At 41.5% G+C, this 27,614-nt stretch overlaps 1 protein-coding gene across 2 annotated transcripts in view; it reads left to right on the top strand.

Annotated features, from left to right (window-relative positions):
• Nucleotides 1-27,614, top strand: part of KCNIP1 (potassium voltage-gated channel interacting protein 1) — a 1,480,000-nt gene that overhangs the window by 1,324,870 nt on the left and 127,516 nt on the right. For both annotated transcript variants that reach the window (XM_085617872.1, XM_085617871.1), the window contains one exon: nt 20,362-20,486. In XM_085617872.1, the coding sequence (XP_085473998.1) occupies nt 20,362-20,486 (125 nt within the window). The remainder of the gene's footprint in view (nt 1-20,361; nt 20,487-27,614) is intronic.

The raw sequence follows: 27,614 nt of genomic DNA on the forward strand, positions 1-27,614 counted from the left end.
TGTTAGGCACCCAAGCACGCCGAGATTTCAGTGTGATTGAGTCTCTGATTATCCCACTGCTCGGGGTCAGCTCAGATTTGGTTGGATTGACGTATGATATTGCTAAAATAATTGCCTTGGAAGGGGCTCTGCTGTTAAGGTGAAGGAAGTTTACGATGCAAACTTTAATACGGGAAACGTTCTGATCTCTGCCCTCCTGTCACTGTGGCCTGAAACACTATAAAAATGCAGGTTGTACTGTATCTAATTTAGATGAATTGTGCCACAGAAGGAATTATCCTGCTGTCTCAGTCAACACAGATTTGGAAACTCTGAACTTCAGAAGTTGACTTTTCACCATAGTCAGATAAGCTTTAAACAACCCTTACAAGCTCATAATCCTGATAACACTGCTTGAGTAATACCTTAGTGCCTGTAGCTGCAGTACCACTTCTTGAGCAGTTTTAAAGCCAGAGAATTATTATTATTATTATTTTATGTGCATAAACGCATTCATATGTGAAAAGTACTTCCTCAAGACTTTCCTTTGGTTGTGGCATTTTTGCTTTTGCTGTTCATCAGAACATGCTAATATCAATGTTACCATGGTCTGAACAGATGATTGGTTGTGCAGATGTTTATTATGTGACTTGAAAATTTTTTTAAAAATAATAAAGGTGCTCACAGGTTGATAAAAAAGCAAACATTAGTGATCCTCAAATGTTACTATTATGGTTAGATTCACTTTTAATTTGGTTGATCAAAATGTAAGTTATCTGTGGGTTTAAGACCCTCGCTCAATAGTACAACGTAACCCTGCCAGAATCTGAAAGGTCGCCCATGTGTTCTTCAATTGTTTCATTAAATTGAAATTTCTTGTATCATATTAACAATAAGTTAACACAAAAAAAGAGCAATGTCTTTCCCAATTCATAATAAAAACTAAATATCTTATTGGACAAGAATTATCCAATCATCAAATCCATATATTTTCTATTTAACTTCTCAGTCATGTAAATTATGATTCTTCATGTTCCATGAACTTTTCATAAGCTATCTCTGTGTTTTTCGCACCACTTCAGAAAACAACCTGCATGATGAATTAAGCTCATTTCATCTCAGGTCACAATGGGAATAACTTCGACACCTTTAGGCGTGAACTTCTACCCATTGTCAGCCTTGGGGACTTCAGGGTCCAAACTGCAGAGGTAGCTTATGAAAAGTTAATGCAAACATGAAAATTCATATTGTTCATGACAGAGAAGTTAAATACAAAGTAAACTGGTTGAATGATTTTAGTACTAGAGAAGTTCAATGTTTTATTTATACTGCTAAGAGGGAAATTGTTCACTAGATTAGGAAATAGCAAAAAAGCTCTGTAAAGCAATACATATTTTTGCAACTTTGGAACATCTTATACGTTTCAAATCAACAAAAGTGATTTGGAATCAGAGCTGGGGCCAACTCACTGGTGATGGCCATTTTTGTTTTTGTTATGGGTGATTTTGCACCAGTGGCAAGGAATTCTAGAGTAATATTGGCACTGATGTCAAGTGCAAAACTAAAAGTTGTAGTAAATGACCAGTTCAAAAACAAATTTATCTACCGCTAGTAGGTGCAAATATCAGTTCAAAACTGGTACAAAATTGCCCTGCACATGGGCAAGTTAAGTGATCTGGCCCATTGCCATTTTGACATGGATATCTACAACTGTTTGATTTTGCCGATCCAAGCTGTCAACAGTCAAGAGTGAACAATGTGATTGTTAAATGAAGATCCTTCTCTGTTGTCAGATTCTTCAGACTTTGACTTATTCTAAACGTTTCGCATACAAGATGTTTTCGCCCCGTTACTCAGGTCGGGGATGTCGTAGAATAATGAGCCAAAGAGAACAGAAAAAAAGTTGTTTGCAAAGTGTTGGAGGTGGGATGAAAATATGTCTGAGAAAAGAAACTACAATGCAAAATAGATTGATTAATCAACGTCAAATTAGCTCGAGACACAATCACAGTAAATATGTCTATTCTTGTCAGCCATATGTATTTGCCGATCGACGCATATGTTGCTTTCCAGTGCTAGGCAAAGCTTTTCTTAAGTTTGTTTGTACACCGATGACAGAATGCTTGTACACTAAGGAAAGATAATTAAGATGTGTGTGCAAGTATGATTCTGCATGCAAACTTCTTGTAGAACAGCATGTTTTAAATCTGCCAAGATCCAGGTAAAAGTGACATTTTACACAACAATTGTGGGAGAAATAAAAAAGAGTAAGCATTGCTATATATGCACATTACAAGACAAAACAATGAACTCGTTCTTTTAACATTTATTGCTGAATTACATTTTATTTGTTGAGATTTTCAATTGAAAATACTTAGAGTATTGTATTTGTTAATTACCTTTGATGTCATATTTATGCCACCCAGACGTTAATGAAATCGCACATATTTTCATACCAGTACATTTTACGCAACTCTAGTGACAATGATATAGGTAGAATACAAATGCAGACAGACATCCATCAGAAAATATAAACTGCATATTTGCACCTCTTCAGGAGAATTATGGTTTAGCACCGGTTGAGGAAAAGCTACTGCAATTTCTACATAAAATAAACAAAGGCATAGCACTGTAAACTTTTAGGGTTTGCTATTTGAAGTTTTAATCTCATTCCAGCATTGTACATTTTGTGTACACTTTTGCACGCTTCTTTCCAGCATCCACCATTTTCACTGGTGCTGAGGATGAAAGATGTGCGTGTCCCTACAATAGTTATGCCTCTCTGAGAGACCGATGTAAGCTGTGTGCTGTGTGAACGTATGACAGCCACAGCGAAATAATTGTATGTGTGTGTATGTTTTTCTTTTCTGTAAGTGAAATGTATGTTTCCCCGTCATTCGTTTTTTTCCCTAAAGGGTCATTCGTTTTCTGCTGACTGTTTTCTTTAACACGCTGTCAGACATTGAGCTTTTAACTTTTTAATAAGGTTCTCCCTCTTTTCAATTTAGAATGCAAAATCTGGCCTTGCACAATGGGTTTTATAGAAGGGGCCATGCAAACGTCTATGTCCTGTATAACGTCCATTTCGGTGATTAATCCCTAACAAATTTACTCAAACGTCCCAGGGCATTCCTACATTGTGAATCTCTTTTAATTTACCTCAAATTTGTTTTCATCTTTTCTTTAGAATTAATGTGTTTGTAATGTTGCCATCTGGCTTTGATTTGTAGCTCCCTTTTCAAAAAAAGTTAAAATATTTTTGTGCACTCCTACTCTTGAAAAATAGTGTGTCAGAAAAACTAGAAATAGGACTGTAATTTAAAACAAATGTTCAATACCATTTACCATCCGTAAAATAGGTCCTTTCAGGTCAATCCCCTAGCCACCCAGATGAGTACTGTTTCAATCCTACTATGATTTCACCATTGGTGGAATGAACTACATTAAACTCATTTGGTGAAGTTGAAAGAGTTCCTTGGGGGTACGATACCCCCAAGTCCTTGGTAAATAGTTTTTCATTTCGACCAGTAATATTCATCCAACGTCCTTTAAAGTGACTCACTGGAGGTGCTGTAAAAATAAAAGTACATGAATAAGCTTTCAGAAGATACCCCATTTAAAGAACAATGCAATTACATCTCTCTGCACATACTAAATACATTAACACAGAACTAATGACACTTCACTCAACTAGTCCTTTAAAACCATTGCATCACAACCAGCACTACCCATTGCAATGGGCATGAGGAGTTGCAGGAAATTTAATGAAAACCTCAATAAAGGGAAATTCACAGCACAGGTCCATTAATATTCAGTGAACAAAACACCCCATGAAGCAAACCCACAGGGTGTAGTTTGAGGACAAAATCTATGATTAATAAAGCAGGTCCTTTGAATAAAAAGAAATATAAATCACTTTACTGGGGAGGTGTATTAAAGAACACCATAAACAAAACTTAACCTTACAGGAAAAGTTGAAAGCAACTCTCCACCATGTAATCACTTTGAATAACTGCATAACTGCATCCGATTGGCGCAACAAGAATGCCAGGGGTCAATTGGCAAGCAAAGAAATGCTCCCTTGCCTCCTAGGTGAGTAGTACAATTGAGGCAGTTTGGGTAAATGTTGCTTCCTACATTCCTGAAACACGATGTGACTTCCTCTCCTGCACTAATGGTAGCTATGCCATTGATGGGTTTACTCCACAAAGAAAAGTGCAACCAGTGACACTTACTGTAAAAGGCTTTTAAAAGTATTTCACTTATACTCACAGCTTATATGTGAGAAAGTGGATTATTAGTTGAAGGGGATGGTACTCCTCTTGAAGTAATACTGGCCCAATTCCTTACAAGGTTCAGTTAGTCTCAGTAAGTTAACCCCATGGTAGCAGTAGCACAAAGCAAACAGGCTTAGCTTAGGAGAAATGTGTAAGGCATTTATCAGTACCAAAACAGCTAAAAAGTAGAGAAGACAACAAAATAAAACCCCCACTTCAATTTATAAAAAATATAGAAAATTGTAATGAGCAAAGACACCAAAATATCGAAAATTGGATGTAGGGAACCGGAGATATGATTTTTCAGTTTTAGATGTTTGTAGCACCAACCATGGACACCTTAGTCACCCTAGACCGGGTCGAAGTCAAAAGTTAAAGGTGACAGCGTTGAACTGCAGGTCAGATACAGGGACAAGGTGTGGCCAGGTGGAAAGTCTATCTTCTGACTCAGTCTTTTTCTTGGAGGAAATCTTTGTCTACAAGGTTGTCGGTAGGTCACAGTGCCAGCTGGATCTAAAGAAGGATTTGTCAACTGCAGCCAGTTGCTATGCAGAACCTCGAGGGGAGCCTTGGCATTTGTAGGAAGTTTGAGTTTCTTGATGTCGAAAGTGGCAAAACTTTGAAAGGGTGAAGTCCAAAGATAAGGCCCATGAAGGTGGGACCGTTGGCAGGGTGCTGCTTGGCATTGGTCCTGGTAATGTCCTCTACGTTCAGATTTAGAAACTCTTGTGGGAGTCAGGATCCTTTCAGCGGGGCAAACTGGCAAGATGATTCTGATGTTGGTGGCTGCAAATCACAGAAGGTGAAGTGGTAGCCTCTGGTTCTTTTTATGAATAGTTCTGGAAAAGTTTCTAATTCTCAAGTCTTGTAATTTTGGAGAGAAAGGCGTACACTCTATCACCAGTCAAGGGTCCGGGAACTTTGCAGAGCCCTTAGAGTCAACCCTTCTGACTTGGGTAGCAGTGGAAGCAGATCAAACCCTTTTGGTTTCTCTCCAAAGGTTGAACAGCAGCTAAAGTCCTTCTTAAGTCTTCCATAGGTCCAGAGGTTATTTTAAAAAAGGTACTTAGGGATGCCACTTTTATGCCTAGCAATAGCTTGTGGGTGGGGAAACCCCCTCTCCAATAAAGGAAAAGTGGCCAGGGCAACCCTGCCAACGTTGACATCATTTTTTGGAGAGTTGGCCTAAACAATCCCACAGTGCAGTGCTCTGTGAAAATCCAACATGAGAGAATCTTTTTACCGCTGGCCAGAGTTCTGGGCACACCCTTGAGGCAAGTATAGGGAAATAAGTAGTTCCTCTTGCAAACCAGTTGTGGAACCGGATTTACCCCCACTGAGAATGGTGCCACTCTGGCTACTTAGAGAGTGCCTGGGACAGGCCTAGGTGTGAGTTACATCCGCCTGTCAAAAGGGGATGGCTCTTTGAAGCTGGGCATATACCCCAGGCCCTCCTGTCAAGAGAAGTTCACATTACCTCTTAACCAAGGCCCTTTTGTTCCCTTTCCTGGGAGGTACTCACACCTGCAAGCAGGCTGCCGGGTCACAGTTGGGGATTTTTAGACCTGTCAGCCTTAGGGTGGTCTTCCCCCAAAATGTTTGCCTTCCTTCTCTATTTATTTTTACTGATTCGTCTTTGCTGGCCTTAAGACTCCCTGCACTTTAGCACTGCTAACCAGTGCTAAAGTGCATGTGCTCACTTCTTGTAACAGGATCATGCAAAAAGAGGCCTGTCCTTACAACAACCGTTAGTGCTTTTCACCAAATATTACATATATAGCAAGCTCACTGGTCCTTTTTCAAACACAATATTATAAAATTATACACAAAGCATATTATTCCACAAGTAGCATTTTCATTATAATAAAGACTGACCACCTAGCTTTGTTAATACTGTTTGTTGGTTTTGGTTCTGATGCTTGCTGACAACTAGTAAGTGACATAGAACTAAACAGAAGGCTTTCTTCCTGACTCGAAGAATGTGAACTGTTGGCATATCTAATTTGCTGGCAGCAAAATGTTGCAACACAACTTCAAGAATAGCATTTTTTGTAACGTGGAACACTTACTAATGTATTGTATTCCGCCTGCTGCATCTGGCGACCACTAAATCTCAACAAAAGAATATTTTCAAAACATGCAACAATGAGGACTTTAGAAGAGGTATTTGATCTTTGTGAACAAAAATGTGGCAATTAAGTTAAGAAATAAACAACAGCCGGATTTATATAGCACTGTCTATTTTTGGACCAACCACAGAGATCGTGTATTCGTAATGAGTGGTTTTTAGTACTTTCCTAAAGGTTGTGTGTTGCTCCATAAATATTAGGAAGTTTGGTAACTTATTCACTAATGCACAGTCCACAGCTGGAAATGCCCTACCCCCATCTCTGCTCCACTCGAACTCTAGAGGCTTGATCAGTCATCTACCAGAAGCCTACATTTAAGATAAGAAGCCTGACAAAATCAGGTTTTATGGGCATAAGTCAAAGTCTTGAACCAATTACTGTCATCCAGTTCATTGCTTGGTCATGCTCATTTAGGAGTGGCAGTGCAGTAGATCCAGAATATTTCTTTTAACAGTCTTTTCTTTATTTGATGTTAAGTTTGTTCCCATCAGTAAACATAATTTTTTGTCTCATTTAAACAAAGCCAATTGTTATCCATCCAACATTGCACAATATTAGTAGCAGCCGGTGTTTGGGATGAGTGATGGGGTAGTCGGGGGGAGGGGGGCATGGGGTGGAGAAGGGAGGGGGGAAATTAAAATAATAATATTTAAAAAACATACCTTCAACCGGCCGAGTTGCGCTTCGCGGCGCCTCTTCTTCAGGCTCAGGCTCCCTGAATGCTCTGATGCCAATCCTGAAGCTGCTCCCATTCATGAGAGAAGCTTCGGGATTGGCCTGAGCATCCTCGATTAGTGCCTCAGGACAGACTGGGAGTCTGTGCCTGTTCTCCCCATCCCCAGCAGTGCAGCTGTGGTTGGAGAGAGCTTCACTGCCCATGACGGTTTGGCCAGCCTGAGACAGGCAGCCAACCTGTCATGCGCAGTGAAGGGAGTGCACTACCACTCCTCTCAGTGCTGTCACCCCCCAGGCACCGGTCCTAAGACTCGGCAGGAAAGGAGAAATAAAATGAGTGTCATTTTATTTTTCCTTTCTTGCCCTTTTTGGGGGGGCAACGCTCCTCCGCCATTGCGTAAAATTAAAGGTGGTTCATTCTCAGTCTAGGAGCCATATTACAGAAAATGCCCTGGGTGCTCAACGGGTGTGTGTACCCCAGGGGCACTTTGGTATTACATAAGGGGCCGCAAATGTTTGCTCAGCCCCTTCTGTAATACTGATAGCACGCGTGTAGTGCCAGCGCTATTGCGAGTGGTCTTTCCCTCATGCCACCATGCAAATGAGAAATGACTTTGCCTCTGTGCCCATGCCGTGTTACAGGAACAGGCAAACACGCCCTTAGGAGGCGCACTGAAAGTGCTTCACAAAAAAGTGGCAAACTGTCAGTGCACCCCTTGAGGGCAGCCTCTGGAAGGGCAAAAGGGGGTCCTGTGGACCCCTCAGACATCCTCCTGTTGGTGGATGCAGTCACTCACTGCACCTGCCTGAAAGGGGGATTCTCTCTCTCCTCTTTAAAGTGCAGGGGGGTTACTGCCTGTCCTGGGAAACATGGAGTAGCCTTGAAGAAGCTACGGTGTATTTCACTTGTATGCCCTACCCCCATGGCAGAACAGGCTTGCGGCTGCACTGAGTGTAGTGTTTTCACTGTAATAAGGCACTCTTTCCCTGTTTGCACTTGGTGCACCCGTTTAAAGGTGTGCCATGGCACAACCTGCGAAAGGGCATCCTATCTGTAATAAGGGCGCAGGTGTTTTGTTGTCGTCTGCATTAGTATGGCAGATTAAATATTTTACTTGCTTGTGTTTATCCAAAGGCACTACATATAATGAAGGTGTCTAGAAGAGACACAAAACCTGTTGCATTCAGTATTGATCATTTTTGGTAAAACTGATTAGTTCGATGTTCATATTTGAGCACATTTCTAAAAGGAATGATATCAAACAGGAATTACTTTTACGATGCTCTCACCACTGCCCTCAGCCTGCCTAGAAAGGTATTGAAAGATGCAGAGAGTTTGAGCAACATCAGGAGTGCAGTGTCAGATGTATCCATAATATTCCAAAAGGGTTATCTAAACATCATTGAGGGCTCCCTCCATACCTCTATTGGACCAGAACCCTGATTTCAAGTTCTCCAGTTTCTACTATATTTCTATGATGTGGATAATTATGGCTGCCTTTGTGATCTTTGATAATAGTAGCACATTGAAAACAAGAGGAAAGCTGGGCAGATTCTAAATGAGCCATTTACAAGCTGGAGCCTGGAACTCCCTATATAAATGTCCAGAGTGAATGAGATGACATTCATATTGTTAAATATATATTTTAACAGTTCATTCTTTTTATCATCTTCAAATCAGATTATCTCTTATTGTGGCAATATTTCTCCTCAAAGTATTTTTGCAATTTCTAATGCCATTCCTCTCAGCTGTATTCGTCCGACTGAGTTTTTGCTAGATGCTGGATTAGACTAGGGGTGGGAGACAATTCAGCTCCATCGGCGGAGTTTGTGGAGTTGTGCCCACTCCGTATTTCACATGGAAATCGGAGTTCCAGCAAAACTGCAACAACCGCCTTGTGGCAGAGTTTCTTCTTATGCTTGGATCGGCAATGTTAAGTTGGTGAGTACGAGCGAAAATTTGAATCCCCTAGGGGGATTTTCAGGCACTAGAGTGCCTCCCGGCATGATTTTTCAAAGTGGGAGGTCTCTGTAGGTCACGGCCGTTCGCGTTTAGAAAGCTGCCGCTCGAGTAGAAAATCTACTCGAGTGGCAGAAAGAAGCAGCACCCTCTGGTTTACCACATGGTGGAGGTTCTCTCTGAATTTACAGTGCAAAACAAGCTCCCAGTGCTAAAAATCTGCACAAGCAGCACAATGTCCAAAATCCCCCTCACTTGCAGAACTTTGTGGAATCTTGTGGAGTTTTTAAACACCGTAAATTCTGCCCACCCCTAGATTAGAGGTGCGTTTAAGTGTTTTGAAAATTTCTCTCTGCCGAATTGCAATAATCTTCGACCTTCTACAATCAATGTTTTATGTTGCCTCCCAATTGCCTGCAGGTCCTCCTCCGGGGCGTTTTTCTAATCCTTTGCTCCGTCACAGATAAAGTTTCCTCAGTGAATTATAAATGCAGGTATGTAGCAGTTAGATTCAAATTTAGCATGGAAAATAAAAAAATGTGAAAATGTGCAGCTCATGCAGTGCTGTGGTAATCTCAGGTTGCATCCTAATTTACAGCGTGATAATGAAATCATGCCTTATCTTGTTAGCTGACACTGACTGAATACTTTATCCTACACTAATTGGCAAATTGCTAAGTAGCATTGATCATAATGTCTTCTTCTATTTCTCTGAGTATAGGCCTGGGGAAATAGAATTATGATTTGGAATCTATTACCGTCTTATTATCTTTGTAGTTACCACAGCCTCCAAATAAATGTTATGCATTTCATTACATTTTGGAAACATTCTTAAAAACTAAGTTTGATTCAATAGGTTTTCAAATTAGTTTATGTTGGAACTTTAGATCCTTAAAACAAACATACATAGTTACAAATCATCACAATCAACACTGTACATAAACAATTCGAGAAGAGAATAAAATATATAATCCAGTGACACAATCCAATCAGTAAAAACTGCTTGTGGGATCATAACAAATGACAATAAATAGCAGAAGCACACATCAGCAGAACGACCAGTAAGATTGCTAAAATATTGTAAATGCTGATGTTAATCCCACATCCAGGGACCTGCTCCTTGCTGGATCTGCTCCTTCTTAACGGATAGAACAGAAGCTGTCAGCCTGGGACCTTTCTCCTTAGAATCCTGCCAAATCATCTGCAGAGAGCCTGAAGGCTTATCTTTCAACCTCACCCTCTTAAACACATATATGATCTCTCTGGCTAATGTCATCCATGCAAACAACATGAACATCCTCGCCTACGCAGATAACACACAACCCATACTCTCCTTCTTAAACAAGACCCTCAATGCACAAAAAAACAAGTTCACCACCTGCAAGGCAAAAGTTGCTAACTGGATGAAAAGCAACTGACTCCAGTTCAACACCGACAAGACAGAAGTAGTGATCTTCAGCAAGATCACCTCCCCATGGGACTCCAACTGGTGGCCGGCTGAACTCGGGCCCACACTAGGAACCTCAGAATAATCATCAACAACAAACTGGACATGACTGCACAAGTCAGTACTATCACTGCATCCTTCTTCCACACATTGAATATGCTGATGAGAATCTTCAAATGGCTCCCAAACAATATTGAATAAACTGCCTCTCAGGCTAGTCACCAGGAAGTTGAACTATGGGCACACCCTCTATGCCGAGATCACCAAGGAACTCACTAGACGGCTTCAAAGCATCCAGGCTCGGCAGCCAGACTCATCCTGAACCTTTCAGACAGAACTCACAACACACCTCACCTCAGAGATCTACAGCACACACATTCAAGGCACTACATAGCTCAGACCCCACCTACCTGAACAGCTGCATCTCTTTCCACCAACCATCCAGACATCTCTGTTCTGTAGGAATTCTACTTGCACATCTCCAACACATATAGAGAACCAGATCAGGAGGACGGTAATTCTCTTACATCCTTCTAGATCATGGAACGACCTCCCACTCCGCTCCACTCCAGAGCCTCCTCCTCTCTTCTTGAATTCTGCAAGAATCTGAAGGCCAAACGTTTCAATTTACTAACCTAGCATAGGCAAGGTTAGGCACATACACTTGCCAGGATACCCATGCCCATGTTAGTGCGCTTTACAAAAACACATAACAAAACAACAAACCAGGCATTGTTCTCCTCTCCCCACTTCACTCTGTGCCCAGCATCCCCATTCTTCTGTGGCTGCTGGATGTTTGAGCTCTTACATAAAGAAAGAGAATCCACATCACTGAACAGTGGCTCTGCCAGTGGCAGAGCTGCTGCAGACTGTGGGCATGTTTCTGCCGCATCCAGCTGTAAACAGGAGGAGATCTCAGAATGAGGTGTAACAGAACCTGCTTCTCCTCTCCTTCCCTGATGCTTGAACAGAGGAGGAAGGAAGCTAAAGGAAGGCCAAACCATAGCATTGGTTAACTTATGGTACTCACAGGTCTGTCGCGACTAGGGGAAGATTGGATGATGTGGAATACGTACCTATAGCAGTTCAAATTTTTTCTTTACTTCCCCGGAGTCTTTAAAGGTCCAGCGGAGGATGAAGGTTGAGTTGACAGCAGAAGATGCATTTCCCCTAATTCTGTGGAGATGCATAGGTGGAGTAGTGGAATGCAAGTCCAGTCATTGTGAAATCATTGCAGATGGCAAAAGCTGACAGAACCGTTTATTTTGTATAAAGACGTTCCATGAAAGTGATTTGTATCCTAAGCCACCCGCCACAATACATACACACACAAAATATTTCTGGTGCCACACAACAACACTTTTTATAACTCATTCATCCACAAAAATGTAAATATTGCTTGTTTCCAGCCTCAGTTTCTTCCCTCATGCTTCCGACCAACCCAAACAAAAGGCATGTTTTCTTCTGAAACCCTCACGAATCGCCCTTCTCATTTCTGACGCCAAAGACAACCTCAGAAATATCTTTTGTATTGTCATCTTCCACAACCATGAACGTGGTTTTGGCATCAATATAGCAAGAGAAGCCTGAGGATTTCCCATGGCCCAGAGGAACCTTCCCTGGGGTGCACGTGCACCCTGAAAAAGGACATTCCATGTATTGTCATCCTGACACGTCACGCATGCACTGCACAAACGCGGACTACCATCATCGGCGCAGCGCAGGGCTTAACTCTAATCCCATTTTCATTAATTATGACTCAGCACAATGATTGTAATCCCATCGGTGTGTAAGTCACAGCTGAAGTAACATGAGTGATGTAAGAGAAAATGGCGGAGTTTAATTGTAAGGGAATTTCACAGACTCGGCCTGGTGTGCGCTGATGCCAATCACCCCGACTTTTGAAATAGGATTTTGAAATTATCAACAAGTCTTGGAATGTCGTAAATTTGGATCACGTGATACAATTGCTGAGATGTCAGCACATGAAGGGACAATTACACCTGAGAAGTGGAGTCATTTAGACCCTGGTAAAGGACTGCCCGCCCTATTGAGAGATTCCACCAGTCTGAGGGAGTTGCCGCAGTTGCTTCCATCAGAGCGCTGTGGGTTTGCCAAGCTTGCACCATGAGAGCCTACCTATGCAACCTGTTTTCAGAGAAAACAAACACTCGAAGCATGTTTTTTAAATGTTGTTATCTGTAAACAAAAAACAATTCTCGTCGATGCACAGGGAGCTTTCTCCCTGCATCTGAGGGCCATTATTCATGCTTCGGGCCCATGTCTGACATTCCTCACATTTCCGAAATGGCCAGGGTAAATGAGTGAGGTTGCCCAGCTCTCAGTAGGAAGGGATGCCTATCCTTATCACCTGCGGAGGAGTTGCCCGTCAGAGGTTAAAGGGGCCAAAAGGCACGGCAGGGGCAGTTCCAGTGTAGTTTTCAGTTCCTATACAGCATGGCCCTCCCTCCATAACATCCCTCTTAGTGGCTTTAGTTTTAAACCAAGGTGGCCAACCACTTATACGAAGTACCTCAAAAGGTAATTGACAAAATATAACCTTATAGCAAGCGCGTGGAGGCACAGGTTCTGACTTCTGAGAAAGGCCAGGAGGGATTACAGAAAACGTTGAAAAATGAAAGTTTCATTAGGGCCTCCTGGGCTGCCACCATGGCCTGGGCTGCAGGTTACTTGGAGAGACATTTTCACTTCCTGCTAGCAAACCTACAAAGGTCACCTGAACCACCCGAAGGTTTTTTCCGAGTTCCAGCAGCTGATAACAAATGTGCCAATAATAATCCATGAGTCACTGTGTCAAAAGCTGCTCAGATATCAAGCATAAAAAAGGACGTGAATATCACCCTCTGACAGGGTGTCATCCTAAGTCTATGCCTATTAAGTGCCATTGATAACATCCTGTCAGTAGCCTCTAGACTCTCCCCTGGCACAACGTGTGAAGCTTTCAGTAGGGACCATGACTGGCAGGAGAGAGAGATGTCTCATTTTGATGTGAGTTTTGAATGAGTTGCTACTCTGCCTGTCTCTGTGGTGTGTCTCAGATATGCTATTAGGGCGTCTAAGGTGAACTTGACGTCGTGCTAAATAAACTCCAAGATGGAATAAACCCAATAAAATTAGCCCATGACTGCAAGTGACTTTTACGATGCTGTTATTTGGACCAATCAAATGGCCGACTATGCTGACCTAGATTATGCATAGAGCTCAAATGAATGGCCTGGGAGGGAGAAGAAGGGTTCATGCAGGTGGAAAACACTGGCAATTGTATTATCTGCAATTCTGTAATGACATTTGAAAAACAAATTACAAATGTTTAAAAGAAAAAGGTTGCGATGTTTAGACCTAAAAAGAATCCTGGCAGGTGGTTGAACCCAGTGGTGGATTAAGCCTGGAGGCTGTCTCAGCCGCCTGGGCATGATCTTGGCCACCCTTGTTTATCCATTGTGCTGAATACACGCTTCCGAAATCCAAAGCAGCATACGGCTGTGCAGCTGTCAAACGAGGCTGTGCCTTTGCCAGAAGGATGCTTCTGGATTCCCCAGTGTACCAGGAAATGCAAATATGGATCTTTCTTCGATATACACGTGCTGCATTTGGTCATTTTTATGCAATATCCCAAGTGTTTTATTTTAAGGATTTTTCAGCACTAGTTTCTTTCAACTCTGCAATCTTAAGTCACTGTGGGAACATGGCCAGGAAGACCTCCATTTCTCCAGTAAACTGGGATTCCTTCCAAGCATCCATATGTTTCCTCTGTTCACAAATGCTTCTCCGCTTTCCACCTGGTTCCATCACTTCCCAGAGACTGGTAACTGTCAATCAAGTCTTCTCAGTACTTCAGCGGTGAACTGAAAGCTCTCTCCTTGTAAGAAGGTTCAAGCTTAGTACTAGACCTTCTCAACTGCCAAGCACAAAGGCAACGTGGAGACACATTTTCTTCAGTCAAGCGTTCTTCTCGTAGCACCCCTTTTTAGTGAACTAGGTCTTACACTTCCAAAGGCATGAAGCAGATTTTGTTCTAGGAAAATGTCTTTATGACAAATCTGAGGTCTTTTGTGGAAAAAACATAATATGCTTGAAAGGCTTTTTCAGCTAGTCATGCCTCCCTATCCATCCTAAGTCAGCCTCCCACAATAGCAAAAGCATTCCACCACCTTCTAGTAACAACACCAAATGGATTGTGAATTTGAAAGGGAACCAGAGAGGGCCTACAGTTGAATAGAATCAGGTGATAGTAAACAATTCGTTTTTTTGTGAAAGGAAACTGACGGCAGGAAAGTTGCCCGAATTTCTCCCATATGTGTAGTAATGCTTTGAAAATTCCAGCAGTCAGCTGGTCACAGCTGTGAGAAGGTGGGTTGGTATATGCTGTCCACTAGTTAAAGTGGGCACCTTGTACCAGGCCACACGACCCTTATGATGTATGAGGTCAAAGATAGCCTTATTGAAAGCTATCCTAGTGGTAGCTATGGAGAGCAGCCTTCAGGCTTAATCTTGAAGGAATGTAAAGCAGCTTGTTTTACCAGAATATCACCTCCTAAATGATTAAATGAAAGGAGAACCACACAGTGTTTATATAAAAATATGTATTTATTAATATAACACCCTCTACTAGTCCCTACACGAGACTAGGGCATAAAGCACACAATACTAAATCAATAGAACATTCGTAAATAGCAAAATAAACAGCGGGCTCCAGGGGGAGACCGAACCATATACTAACAAAATGGTATAACAACAACGACTTCAATAGACACAGTGCCTAGAGCATGTTGAATCGCTGGGACCGCAAGGAACCACCCAGAGGAGTGCCACAAGGAGCCCATGGAGGACGGGTGCAGTGAGGAAACACAGACGCGTGCTCCGCAAAACTCTATGGGAAAGTCGCGCTTGGAAAATTACAAGTTAAGGACACTTCTAAGAGGACTTCGAGCAAACCCTTTGGAATTTAGGAGGATCTAAGGCCACCCCACCAGTGAGTACTAAAGTACCCGTGTTACCTATCCCAGGGGAGCCGGGTGCATAGGGGTCAAGTAGTGTCGGAAACCTTCATCGTTTTCAATGGAGAGCTGCAAAGAAGCCCTGCTGCCAGGAGGGCTAAGAATGTCCGGTGGAATCTAAGCCTGGATTCGAGGTGAGAAGAACCTGAAAGCAGAGGTGACATAGTCTGGGTCACTTCAGGTGACCAGGGGCTCAGTAGTCAAATGCCCACCGATGTTGGGTGCTTCAGGGGGGAAGAAGGATTGCTTGACTCTGCAGCTACGGGGACCAGGAGACGTCGAGGACAGCCAAAGTCCAGAGGTGAGCTGTCCCACGAAGGATGTCGAGAGCTGAGGGGTCGATGTCTGGCTGGAGCACCAACAAGCCTTGGCAACTGCTACACACGTGGTCAGAGGAAACAGGTTACGGTATGGACCAGCAAGGTCCAGGGGACTCTCCAAGCAATGGAGAGTCAGGGCACGTCTGGAGCAACCAGGTAAGCCCAAGAATTAGCAAGGTGACCCTCGCCAGGACCCACAGACCAACGGACCAGGGATCGTGAGGAGACCTCAAGCAAGTCTGCAAAGCACCAGTCCACAGGACACTCGGAGAGTGAAGGCCAGAAATCTTCGGTGCAAATACTGCTCGGGGTCAGGAGTACATGGAGTACAAATCACAGGCTCAGGAATTGTTACTAAGCACACGCAGTTGCAAAAGTATGTGGTGCACAGGGTTTGGGTTGCACGGTCCCGACGAGGGATACTGGTTTTAGAATCACTGAGAGGGCAAATCGACCTCAGGGACCTTCGGGAACCCACCTCCTGTGTTACTGAAATCTAAAATGAGTCCTCAGGCGCTTGGGAGAAGCAAACCGGCCAGATGGGATTAGGTGCCCGCTTTTGCAGGAGAGTAACTCCTTTACTCCAAGGGAGTGCAGGCAGTCAAAGTACTTGGTTTCTCCTTAGCAGAATCTTGTCCAGGTAAAAGTCCTATAGTCAGGTAACCCACTTTATACCCATGGTAAAGGGCCGAAAGATTATGTGGACCCTCATAGAGAGGGACAAGACAGAGCGGTGGCTACACCCATGTTCTTTGTCCAGTTTCATGCCAGAGCAGGAGCAAATGGCTCCTGGAACTGGTTTGAGCTGGACTATGCACAGGGACACCAAATGTGCCCCCAGTACAGACTTTCTGGCACTCTAAGAGTGCACCCACCCAGCCCCAATACACTAAATCCTGTCTGGGGGGTGGTTACACCTCCATATGACAGGATGCCTATTGTCATTCCTTCCTCTGCGCAAGCTTGGCTCAGCAGCAGGAGAGCAGAATCGTGTCTGTGGCTGGCAGCATCAATTTTGTGCTGCCCAGGTCGAGAAAGCTGGTACCGGGTATACCGGTGACCCACATATGTCCCTTTAGAAGGGTGGAATCACCTCCCCTGCCAGTTACTGGCGGGGAGGTATGATTCCAAGGTGTTCGACACCAAGCAAAACGTGTTTCTAAGCAGCCGTTTTAAAGTTAGCATTTACCGTGAGGTTATAATGCGCTTAAACATATATGTCTGGCTGCATCACAGACAACCCCGGAGAATGGTCTCTGAAAGCTGCAGAGGGGCACTGCTCATGCAGGGGCACCCTCTCAATGTAAAACCCAGCACCCTGCCTTCAGGATTGTTAAGGCCTGCCATTGGGGTGACTGATACGTATTTAAGTGTAGCGATTTAGATAGATATAGTGAACCTATATCTTAAGTAAGTGGTGAAAGCACCAGCTTACACAGTCTGCAGTAGCAGGCTTGTCGTGTCACTTTGAATGGCCTCTCAGAGGTGGCACAATACATGCTTCAGCCCCTGGGAGGCCTCTGGGGTACCTATGCCCTGGTTACAAGGGGTACCATATATTAGGGACTGATAAGTGTACCCCAGAATCCAATCTGGAGTGTACCTAAAGTACATGCATATCAATTTACAGGAGAAATCAGATAGACTGGGGTCCTGGATAGCAGGATCCCAGTCAGACTAGGCCAAAAACAGTGTGACATCAGCAAAAAGTGGGAGTAACCATAAGAAGCAGATGCTACTTTCCTACAACAGCAACCACATTAGCATAAGCTAGTCAAACTTTTTCACCGGCCTTGAAAAGTCAATTAATGATAGCGAGAAAAGGTACAACTCATTTAATCTCTGATACCCATTGGGAAATCAGGTCTGTGTAACCCTGTGTGTCTGACTGTAAATGCAGGGATAGAGGCCTGCACTGGAGGTAGAACTCCATCTTTTCATTTACATTCTAAAACGGGAAACATTTTTAAGGCAGCCATGTTGTTTCTTTAAAAATTGTTTCCTGTTTTGAAACATATCGGGGGAAGCAGGCTGTGGTCCCAAGGGCCATGGCCTGCTACCCCTGGCACGAATCCTAAAACAGAATCTGTCCCAGGGGCCAGTTTCTGCTTGGCGAATCAGTGAACACCCCAACTCATGTGTTGGTAACAGTTCAATCTTTAGCATTATTTTTTGTCCTTTATGTATTTTTCTATCCTCTTCCCTTACCTTTCTTCTCAATACTTAGTTTTCTTCACTCATATCTATCTATTTCTTCATCATATATTATTTTTCTTATTGCTGTCTATCTTTTTCATCAAGTCTTTGTAATGCTGCTCTTAATTTTTGCTCATTATATCAGTCCTTTCTCTTTCATTTCTTTTTTTCTCATTCTTTTTATTTATTTTATTTGGTTTTTGTTTTCTATTATCGTCTTTCCCATTTATCGGTAGTTCTTTCCCAATCTGTTGCCCTCTCTGTTTTACACTTCTTTTTTTCTTTCTTTTGTTTTGTTTTTCTTTCTTTCTTTCTTTTGTTCATCTTTCTTTCTTTGTATCTTTCTTTGTTGTCACTTTGGTGTCTTTTTCCTTCCTTTCGTCATTATTCAATCTTAATTCACATCAATATTTTTTCGTCTATTGTCTCCATGCCTTTCTATATTTTTCGTTCATCTTTTCCTTATTTATTTCTCTTATTTCTTTTGTTTATCTTTTAGCTTGCTTGTTCATTTTTAATATTGTTCTTTATTCTTTCTCTTTCGTTCTTTCATTTTTTGAATCTTATGTTCGTTTGACAATTCTCTCTCTGTATTTCATTTGCCTTTATTGTTTTACAATTTTTACACCCTGTTCTTCTTATTTTTATTTAATTAATCTTTTTCTTCATTCAATTAGTTTCTTAATTTTTATTATTCCCTTTGCACTATCATCCCTTAACTTAAAAAAAAAAATGCACAGATATAACTTTATACCTTCTTTTCCTGAACTTTTTCTCGCCTTGATCTAAATGTGCCATTTTTCTCTTTTTACTGTGTAATATATCTGTATTTTGTTCTTTCATTTCTTTTATCCTTTTATTCTCCTTCATATGTGTTTCTATGTTCTTTTGTTTTCTACTTTTGTTCTTGACTTTTTCTACAATTCCCTTTGGGATATATCTATTTTCTGATTTTCCTTTTTAGAGAAACACTTTTATTTACTCCCATTTTTATTTGTTTGCTTTCTCCTTCTCTCTGTTTTTTCTATATTATTTAATTTCTTGTATTTCTTATTTCACTTTCTCCTATCTTTTTATATATACTCTTCGATTTCTTTAATCATTTGTTCTTCATTTTGTTTGCCCTATATTTTAATTTTTTTTAACAGTATTGGTTCTCCTTCCTTTTTATATTTTATTTCCCTCTTCTTTTTTTGTCTTTGTTTCTTGTTTTATCTTTCAGTTTCTCTATCCGTCATGTTTTTGCTTCCCTTTCTTTTAATATCTTAAATGTTGCATTTGCACTTTTTTCTCACTACACTTTATTCAATGCTGTCTTTCTTTTTTTAATTAACTTTCGATTTCTCTTACATTTCTTACCTACTTTTTATTTCATTTTGCCCCATTTTACTCATGTTTTTGCCTCGTCTCCCTTTTGTGTTATTATTTTTGACCTTGTCATAAAAAGTTATTCGTTAGAGCAAAGTCTGATAAGACACTGAGCAAAAAAACACTAGCACATAAATACCCAAAATACATTGATAACTAAAGAGCTTGGCCCTGCACATTAACATACCTAGCTGGATAGAGGCATGTAAAATGTAATGCGTTATTTGTTCTACGGCCCAGTTGAATCTATATGTTGGACAATAAGGTGACTCGGACATGAAAAGTTCAAGCTCCTTAGTACAATTGCTATGTTAGGCCCTGTACAATGGTGGGGCGTGCTGCATTCCCAGAAACAACTTCAGAAGGATTGTTGGAGTGTCTTTTCCTCGTGAATATTTGAACCACACAGACATGATGCTTGCTTCAAAGTTCAAGCGTGGATTTTAATCCCTTCATGAACAGTATGGTCAATTGTATATAATTATATTATTTAGGAACCAGGGCTCAGTTTAAAAGTTAGTAACATTCAGATGATACAGTGCGTTATTAAATAAGCTCACAAATCAGTGAAGACTTTGATTTTTATAAATCCGGTGTTTTGCTGATTTACAAGCCACATTTGCTTTAGTAGTCCTTATCTCAATGTGTTTTAATATGCTTTGTGAACATTAATGGCCATCCTTCACTGTCCGCAGTATCTATTATGCAAGTAAAGATTTTGCAGTGGATGCGTTGGATGCGATGTACTGTAAGGAAGTCTGGTATGAATAATATACATCAAGCTTTTTTGTTGAATCATACAGGTGATCATATAATCATATGAGATTGCAGTGTTTTCTCATTTTTGTATTTGTAATCCCGAGTTGGAATCACTGTATTTCCGAAAACCCAAACAAACTTCATATGAAAATAGAGACCTATACACATTTATTAAATAACAGATATATTTATCGAAAGAGTAACAATAACAAATCTCTTTATGTTTCTTTCAGACAAAATAGAAGATGAGCTAGAAATGACAACAGTGTGTTATAGGCCAGAAGGACTGGAACAATTAGAGGCACAGACCAACTTTACAAAGGGTGAACTGCAAGTACTTTACAGAGGTTTTAAAAATGTAAGTTGTCACTAATTAAAAATACATGAAAGATGTAAATGGCTATATGACTAGATACAATAATCATATGTACATGGAAACATACATCATTTTAGCTTGCAAAATAATTCTCACTATGCAGAAAACATTTGGGGGAAAAGGCCCCAATGGTTTGAAGGCACAGCTGTGTTTAGTACAGACAGGGTAGACAACAAATGTGAGGCAGTCTAAGATGATGGGCATTTGTCAGTCTCATCACATGCTAAACCAGATTTATTTGAGGGGGTCAAACAATGGAAGAGGGGAAGAAAGAAAATGTGTGAATCATGGGGTGAGAATGTAATTTGTATGTGAGTAGTCTGGAAAATAGTAAGGGAACATCAGTGTTCTGAAGTGGAGTTAACTGAAAGCTTGGGCTTTAAAAGAAATGTCAGAAATTGATGAAGAAATTGAGAGATGGGTCTGGAAAGAAATGTTATGGTTCTTTTAGTAAGAATATAATTTAGATAGAAACAGTGTGGAAGTGGATACTGGGATAGTGTCACTTCCCCTTGAACATTTTAGAGTTCAGGTTTTTATCTACTGGTGAAGGCGGAACAATGTGAATTTGTATTTACAAATGCAAGGGTGGTGTTTTTAGGGGACCTGGGTGTGACAGGGAGCATGCTTCATCCAGTAGCTAAAGAATGAGTAGATATGTAAATTGCATGCCACTCACATGAAATCAGTGATAATGATTTGAGACTGGGCACAAAAAATCTACAAAAGAAAGAACTAAATATACTATGGAGAATGTTTGTCTCTATTATAGCATACATTGAACACCTATGTTTATTTCCATATGATTTGGTAGTATGCATTCTTCATTGGGAGTAGTTATGAGAATTAAACCCTGTTACATCTTGCGGACATGAGATAAGAAGCCTTTTAGAAACTGCTGACTGGCGCTGAATACTTCTTTGACCTTCAAGACTATAGTAGAGTATAGGGAGGCATAGGGAGGCCTGCCTTAAACGACACCCAGTGTAAGGTGGCCCCTACTCATAAGAGCAAGACTGCTTGCTGGATTTATTACAGTCATTCCTTACACCTCCCCAATGCTACAGGCCAAGTTACACTTTTCCAATCCCATCTCTGCATTAGCTATCCTAAACACGCATTTTTTTCTTTCTCAGAAGCTTCAGAGCTTGATGAGACAGTTTATCTCATCACCTTCATCAGATCAGAGCTTCGCTTTGGAATCTCATAGGAATTAAAGGTCCCCAGTCTCTTATGAGGAGATCATCAATGTCGGATAAGGATTTGCAAAGATGCCGCCCCCCCCCCCCAAGATTCTGAGATGATGCTCATTAACATCTCCAGCACCAGCCCGCCTTTGCATATTAATATAACCTCCTTTTACAGATCACAATCCTTTTTTCACATCAATATGCTATACACTCTGCTCAGCTAATATAACTCTCTCACTTGAGGTGATCATTAATATGTTTGTGCTACTATATTCATCATAGATGAGCATAATAATATGAACTAATTAGTAGCAGAGATGGAAACACTGGCTCAAAATTAAGATATGGCAGCCAAGAACTTCAGCACCCTGGGTATGGTGGCAGAACAGAACGATTATATATTTATTGGAAGCTGGAGGATTTGGAAAATCTTTCCAACCTTTGGTTCACGTTAAGGACCCACCGCCCAATTTTGAGATGGACGGTGGGACCTCCACAGCCCTGCTGCAGCCACCAGGCAACCTCCATTCCCTGGCTGTGTTGCAGCGGTGTAGAGGTGGTCCTGCCAAGCATATTTGGAGTTTCCTCTCCACCAGGGTTTTTATGACGGTTCCACCTCCATGAAATCCCTGGCGGAGGGGAAACAAAGGGGGCCCTACAGAACCCCTGGTGCCACTGCGCCATTGGATGCACAGGGTGGCACAACATGTGCCACCCTGTGTGAATGCACACCGGGTGCTGCACAGCATGGACTTTGCAGCCTGTGCCGCACAGAAACTATTATGGCGTTCCAATTGCGGTGCCCATTTTTAGAGGCACCGCCATGGGAACGCCCAAAAAAGGCAGCTAGACAGGAGGAAACTCCTGATCCAGCAGGCCGTCTGACCACAGCTTTGGTTGTGGTGCAGACCGGCCGCTGCACCACTAAAGTTATTATTGGGCCCTTAGAGTGGAAGCAGCGGAGTAATCAAAGGTAAAGAAATTTGTGGTTCAACTACTCACACTTAATAGGCAGATTCAAATTTTGACATTGAAATGCAGTGGGCTCATAGGTTATATTTTAGGATGCAATACTAGGTGGCTAACCCAAGTACAATTTTCGCAATTTGTTTTACTTTTCCTCTTCAAGAACATCTTAACAGTGCGGCCCATCCCATTAAGCCCAGACAGAGTTGTAGGCAATCTTTTTTGTCTTCTCAGATTTAGCAAAACCCACAGTTTTTTGTCTGTCACTTATCTGTGACTTACCCTCCAATTGGCAACAAAGAGTTTGTCAAGAAAGGGTGTCTGATACAAATATGGCAATGCTCTCATTGACTGTGTTGAGACAGTGCATAAACTGATGGTGGAATCTTTTCTTGATGCTGCATTTCAGCAGTGTGAGTGCAATTTATTTGGCTACCATATCGTGGGTGAAAATCCCTCAATAATTTAGTAAATGATCTAAAGAATTATAAGTGGTCCCAATAAGGCATGTGGTATGACATCTCCTGACCTTTGTGAGATAATCCACTTTACCCATTCGGAGTACAGGGATACTCTAAACGAGTTAATCTTTAAGCATAATCTGGGGTTTTGTAATGATTTAATTTGCACACCGGTTACAGTGAGGTGTACATACAATGGAAGGGGGGACAATAGTGTGATAGATTTCCTATTGTTCCCCCAGCGTTACTCCACACTGATTTTTGAATTTAATGTGCACGACATAGCGCTCAGTGATCATTTTCCCCAAAGTGCCTCATTGAACTTTGATCTTGCCGGACAGGCACACGGCACATCTAAAGTCACTGCATGGAGGAAATTGTGATCTCTCGCCGCAATGGGTATGCGTTGAGGTGGTCCCTAGTGGATCCACCTAATTACCTTGAAAATTTGATCTGAAAAGAGAAGGATGTATTTGAAGTCTGCTTAGATGAAACCACAGAGGCGCATCATTTTATTTTAGCATTTAATTAAAAAAGAGCGTGGGCGAGGGTCTTTTTGCTAAACAAAAAACACCAAAGGCGGGAGGGTGTGGCTGGTTTGACTCAGCATGTACAAAAGCTCATAGAAATTTGAAATTAGCTCTAGCTGAACAACCTAGATCCGTAAGGAAAGTCCTGGAGTGTAGACTGGCTTACAAAGCAGCCATTAAACAATGGAAAAGAAATTTGAAGGAGGAGACATGGAACGAGTTACTGGGGGTAGTCTATCCAATGACAATACCACTTTTTGACGTGTTATTAATTCACCTTCTCAAACCCTCCCAGACTCTCCACGAGCAGAGATAGCGATCACAGAGGAAGCCTGGATAGCTCACTATTCTAATCTGTAATCCCCTAGTGAAGACTCTGATACTTCCACCACCAGTGCCTTGGCCCATAACGGGCTCATGTGTTCTGTTAATGCACCTAAACCTATTGGTCCTTGAAAGGCCTCCAGATAACCAGAGTTTTCCTTGGACGAAATTGTTCTGGCACTGAAAGAAAGTAAGAGGGGAAAAGCCCCAGGGCCCGACGGAATCCCTATTGATCTGTTTAAATTCAAGAGCGAGCTCTGGGGCCCTATCCTCACTTTGCTTTTTAAAGCTTGCCAAGCCCAGGGCTTTTTACCTACCTGGTCGGAGTCGCTTATTGTCCCAATTTTTAAGAAGGGTAACCGCAACAATCCACTGCATTACAGGCCCATTTCTCTTTTGGATTGCCTGGTTAAGGTTGCTGGCAGCATACTTTTAGGACGCCTACAGGATTGGGCAGAAACAAATAATATCCTCTCTGACCTACAGTACGGGTTCAGGGCGGGGCTGGGAACTGTAGAGCAGGCAATAAATTTAGATCTATTAATCGGCAAATATGTACACATGAAAGGTGGCAATTTGTTTTTAGTTTTTGTTGATTTATCCTCTGCTTTTGGCCTCAATGGTACTTGTGCTGAGCCATTCAAAATATGAAGAGGGGTGCGCCAGGGATGCGTAATGGCCCCCTTCTTATTTAACCTCTACATCAACAGCATAGGGGATACTCTGGCAAGTAAATGTGAGGATTTACCCTAGGTGGGACATCGGCCTATACCAGCATTATTTAACGCTGACGATGCGGTGTTAATGGCCCGCACTCCCATGGCTCTGCAGCATCTGGTGGATGAATTCACTCAGTACATGCGGAACCTTGGGCTAAAAATCAACATAGGCAAAACCTTCGCCATGAAGATCAGGAAGAAGGCCACTCATTGCTGTGACAATATTATTGAGGGTTCTTCCATTCAGTTTACAGAGTCTTTTTCATATTTTGGCATTGTTTTTAATCAATCAGGGTATTGGCAAGGGGCAATTAAATTGATGCTAGGTAGAAAAATTGCAAAAGCACTAGAAATGTGCTGTATAACGGTAAATACAGAACATTCCTTCCCATTCCCTTTCACGCAGCGAGCAAGGTGGCTTGCTGCATTGCACTGCATGAAAGAATGATAAATCTGGCCCCTGGAATGCAAAGCCTTTTACTGCGCCAATTATGTTATTAGTTCTCCTGCTAAAAAATAACGAAGGGCCATGCCAGTGAAGGTATTGCTATGCTTCTTAGCACAGAACAACATGGTCATACATATTGTTTACTCATGCTTCGAACCTTCTACATTGTTTATCATTTAGCTGTAGGGGTGCTGGAGAGCTCGAAGTTAGTTCAGTATTTACTTGTTAATCTTTATCTCCTTCCTGGCCCTAAGCATGATTCTCTCCTCAGTTCTTTTATTCATTTTATCTCTCAATTATGGTAGGTAGGAGTGAACATTGCTAATGTGCTAATTGTGGGGGATTTTAATGCCAAAATTTCCAATCATGCTGTTAGCCTATATCCAGATACGGATAGACAGGGAGTCTTAAATATACCGTGTATACTTCTTCCCCTTCCCTTTAGAGCTGTTAAAAGAGGGTAGCTCCTCCTGGGTGTGTCTGGCTAATGGGTATATAATCATAAATGGAAAGTTGCTCAATGATGTACCTGTCCATTTCACATATAAGAGTGGCAAGAAGACCTCCATAATCAATTATAGTCTTGCTCCTTTCCAAATGTTCAGTCTTCTAACTAACCTTGAGATGTCAGACTTGAGATTGCTCTAATCTCATTGATATTTCTCTTCTTCAGTCGGTGGACCTTTTATTTGTTGCATGAGAGGTAAGAGGGATTATCAACACATTCAATTGCTATAACACATAAACAAAGGTAGTCAAGCAATGCAGCCAAGACCGCTAATTGGAGTTAAAGAGTTTTATTACAAACTCAGAAATAGACTAATATGGATGAGTCTCAGAAGCATATTATAAAACTATAATATCACAAGAATAAATCTGAATCTCCTAATGAAATTCAGCCTAAACAATAGGAAGCACACCAGGAACTCAGTGGCTGCAATGCAAAAGATGAGGTAAAGGATCTGAAGATTAAGCTGCAAGATGTGATCCTCCTGCCGAGTCATTACTAGTTCTAAAGAAATCTAACTTTTCCTACTCTATCCTAAATAGGAAAATCCTAATTAATCTAGGATATGCAAAGAACAGGTGTCAGCATCATGGAGTCTTGTGTAAACTTCCCCAAGTCTATAGGACATATGACATGAAGCCACACAATGAGAGAAATAGCAAAGAAAACTAGAGATATCCTAAGGCTCTCTGCTCTCTAGCTAACAATATAACACCTATTAACACACATAGTATACAAGGTAACCAGCGTCATTTTCTCCAGTACATTTCCATTTTCCCCTATAAAATATTGGCAACATTCTGTTCTTCTTCCAAACTTTTAGTTGGGTACAGCCAATCAACCTTGAACATCCCTTCTCTGCCATGAGAACACATCTCCCACTTTAACATGTCTTTTTGCCAAAGTTTCTCCGATACCTTACTATCACTGTCCATTAACAATGTCTTTCACTAGCTAACGAAGCCTAGTATCTGCACCTGCAGAGGAGAGAACATGCAAACAAAACAATTCTCACGTGAAAGTTAAACATTGCATCTCAGGAACTTGTGGCCTGTAATTATGCTAAGTTAGCAGATAAGTTAAAGTGCACTTGACATTTGAATATAGGTTAACACACATTCCCAATAGTATATATATGGAATATTATGTGGAATAAAATCATGACTACATATAACTGTTACATCCTAAAACATTTGTATAGCTATGAACAAGAACTACATATTTACTAAAAGTTTCAAAAATAGTATGCACACATTAAATGATACTATTGCGTTTTTATCATGAACATTTCAGAAATACATTCAAAATCTTATTTGGTTATTAGAATGGTATGTTATGTGTAGAATTAGATTCTGTATATAGGTTTCCTAATTTATGCCCTTATATAGGTACAATTCATATTGCCCTTATTTAGGCATAGAAAATCCAGCCTTTATTTAGGCATTGTCCATGCTAACCAAATACAGGCATGGTCTCCTACATCCGTCCATCCACGTCACAACGAGTTCTTGGAAAACCGGACTTTTAAGCCTTTAGGAATTTCCCTTGCTTGGATATTGATTTCTCCAAGAACTCATTTAGTATGCATGAACATCTATTCCTTAGGGGTTCATTCATGACGTTCCGATGTCTGACTTTTACGTCAATACAGGCATTCCTAAACACCTTCAAGGTATAAATATACCTGCACTTGCCCTGGCAAACCACGGTTCCGGCACTATCCAGGTCGACTGCCTACTTGCGGTTGCACACGGCAAGTTCGTAAGGAAATCGAGTTCCAGCCTTACACACTGACCAGACGCTGTCATCTTCTTCGCAGAGAATCTAGCTCCATTGTTTCTGACTCCCCTTGCGGGGTGTTAGATATCGAGTCCCGGAAAAGAGATTCCAACTTCGCACATTCTAAGGTATGGAGCAGACTAGAACTTAGAGAAACTTTTGGCAACTCTTGGCAAAACTAAAAC

The sequence above is a fragment of the Triturus cristatus genome, chromosome 7 (assembly GCF_964204655.1).
Source record: "Triturus cristatus chromosome 7, aTriCri1.1, whole genome shotgun sequence".
Taxonomy (NCBI): domain Eukaryota; kingdom Metazoa; phylum Chordata; class Amphibia; order Caudata; family Salamandridae; genus Triturus; species Triturus cristatus.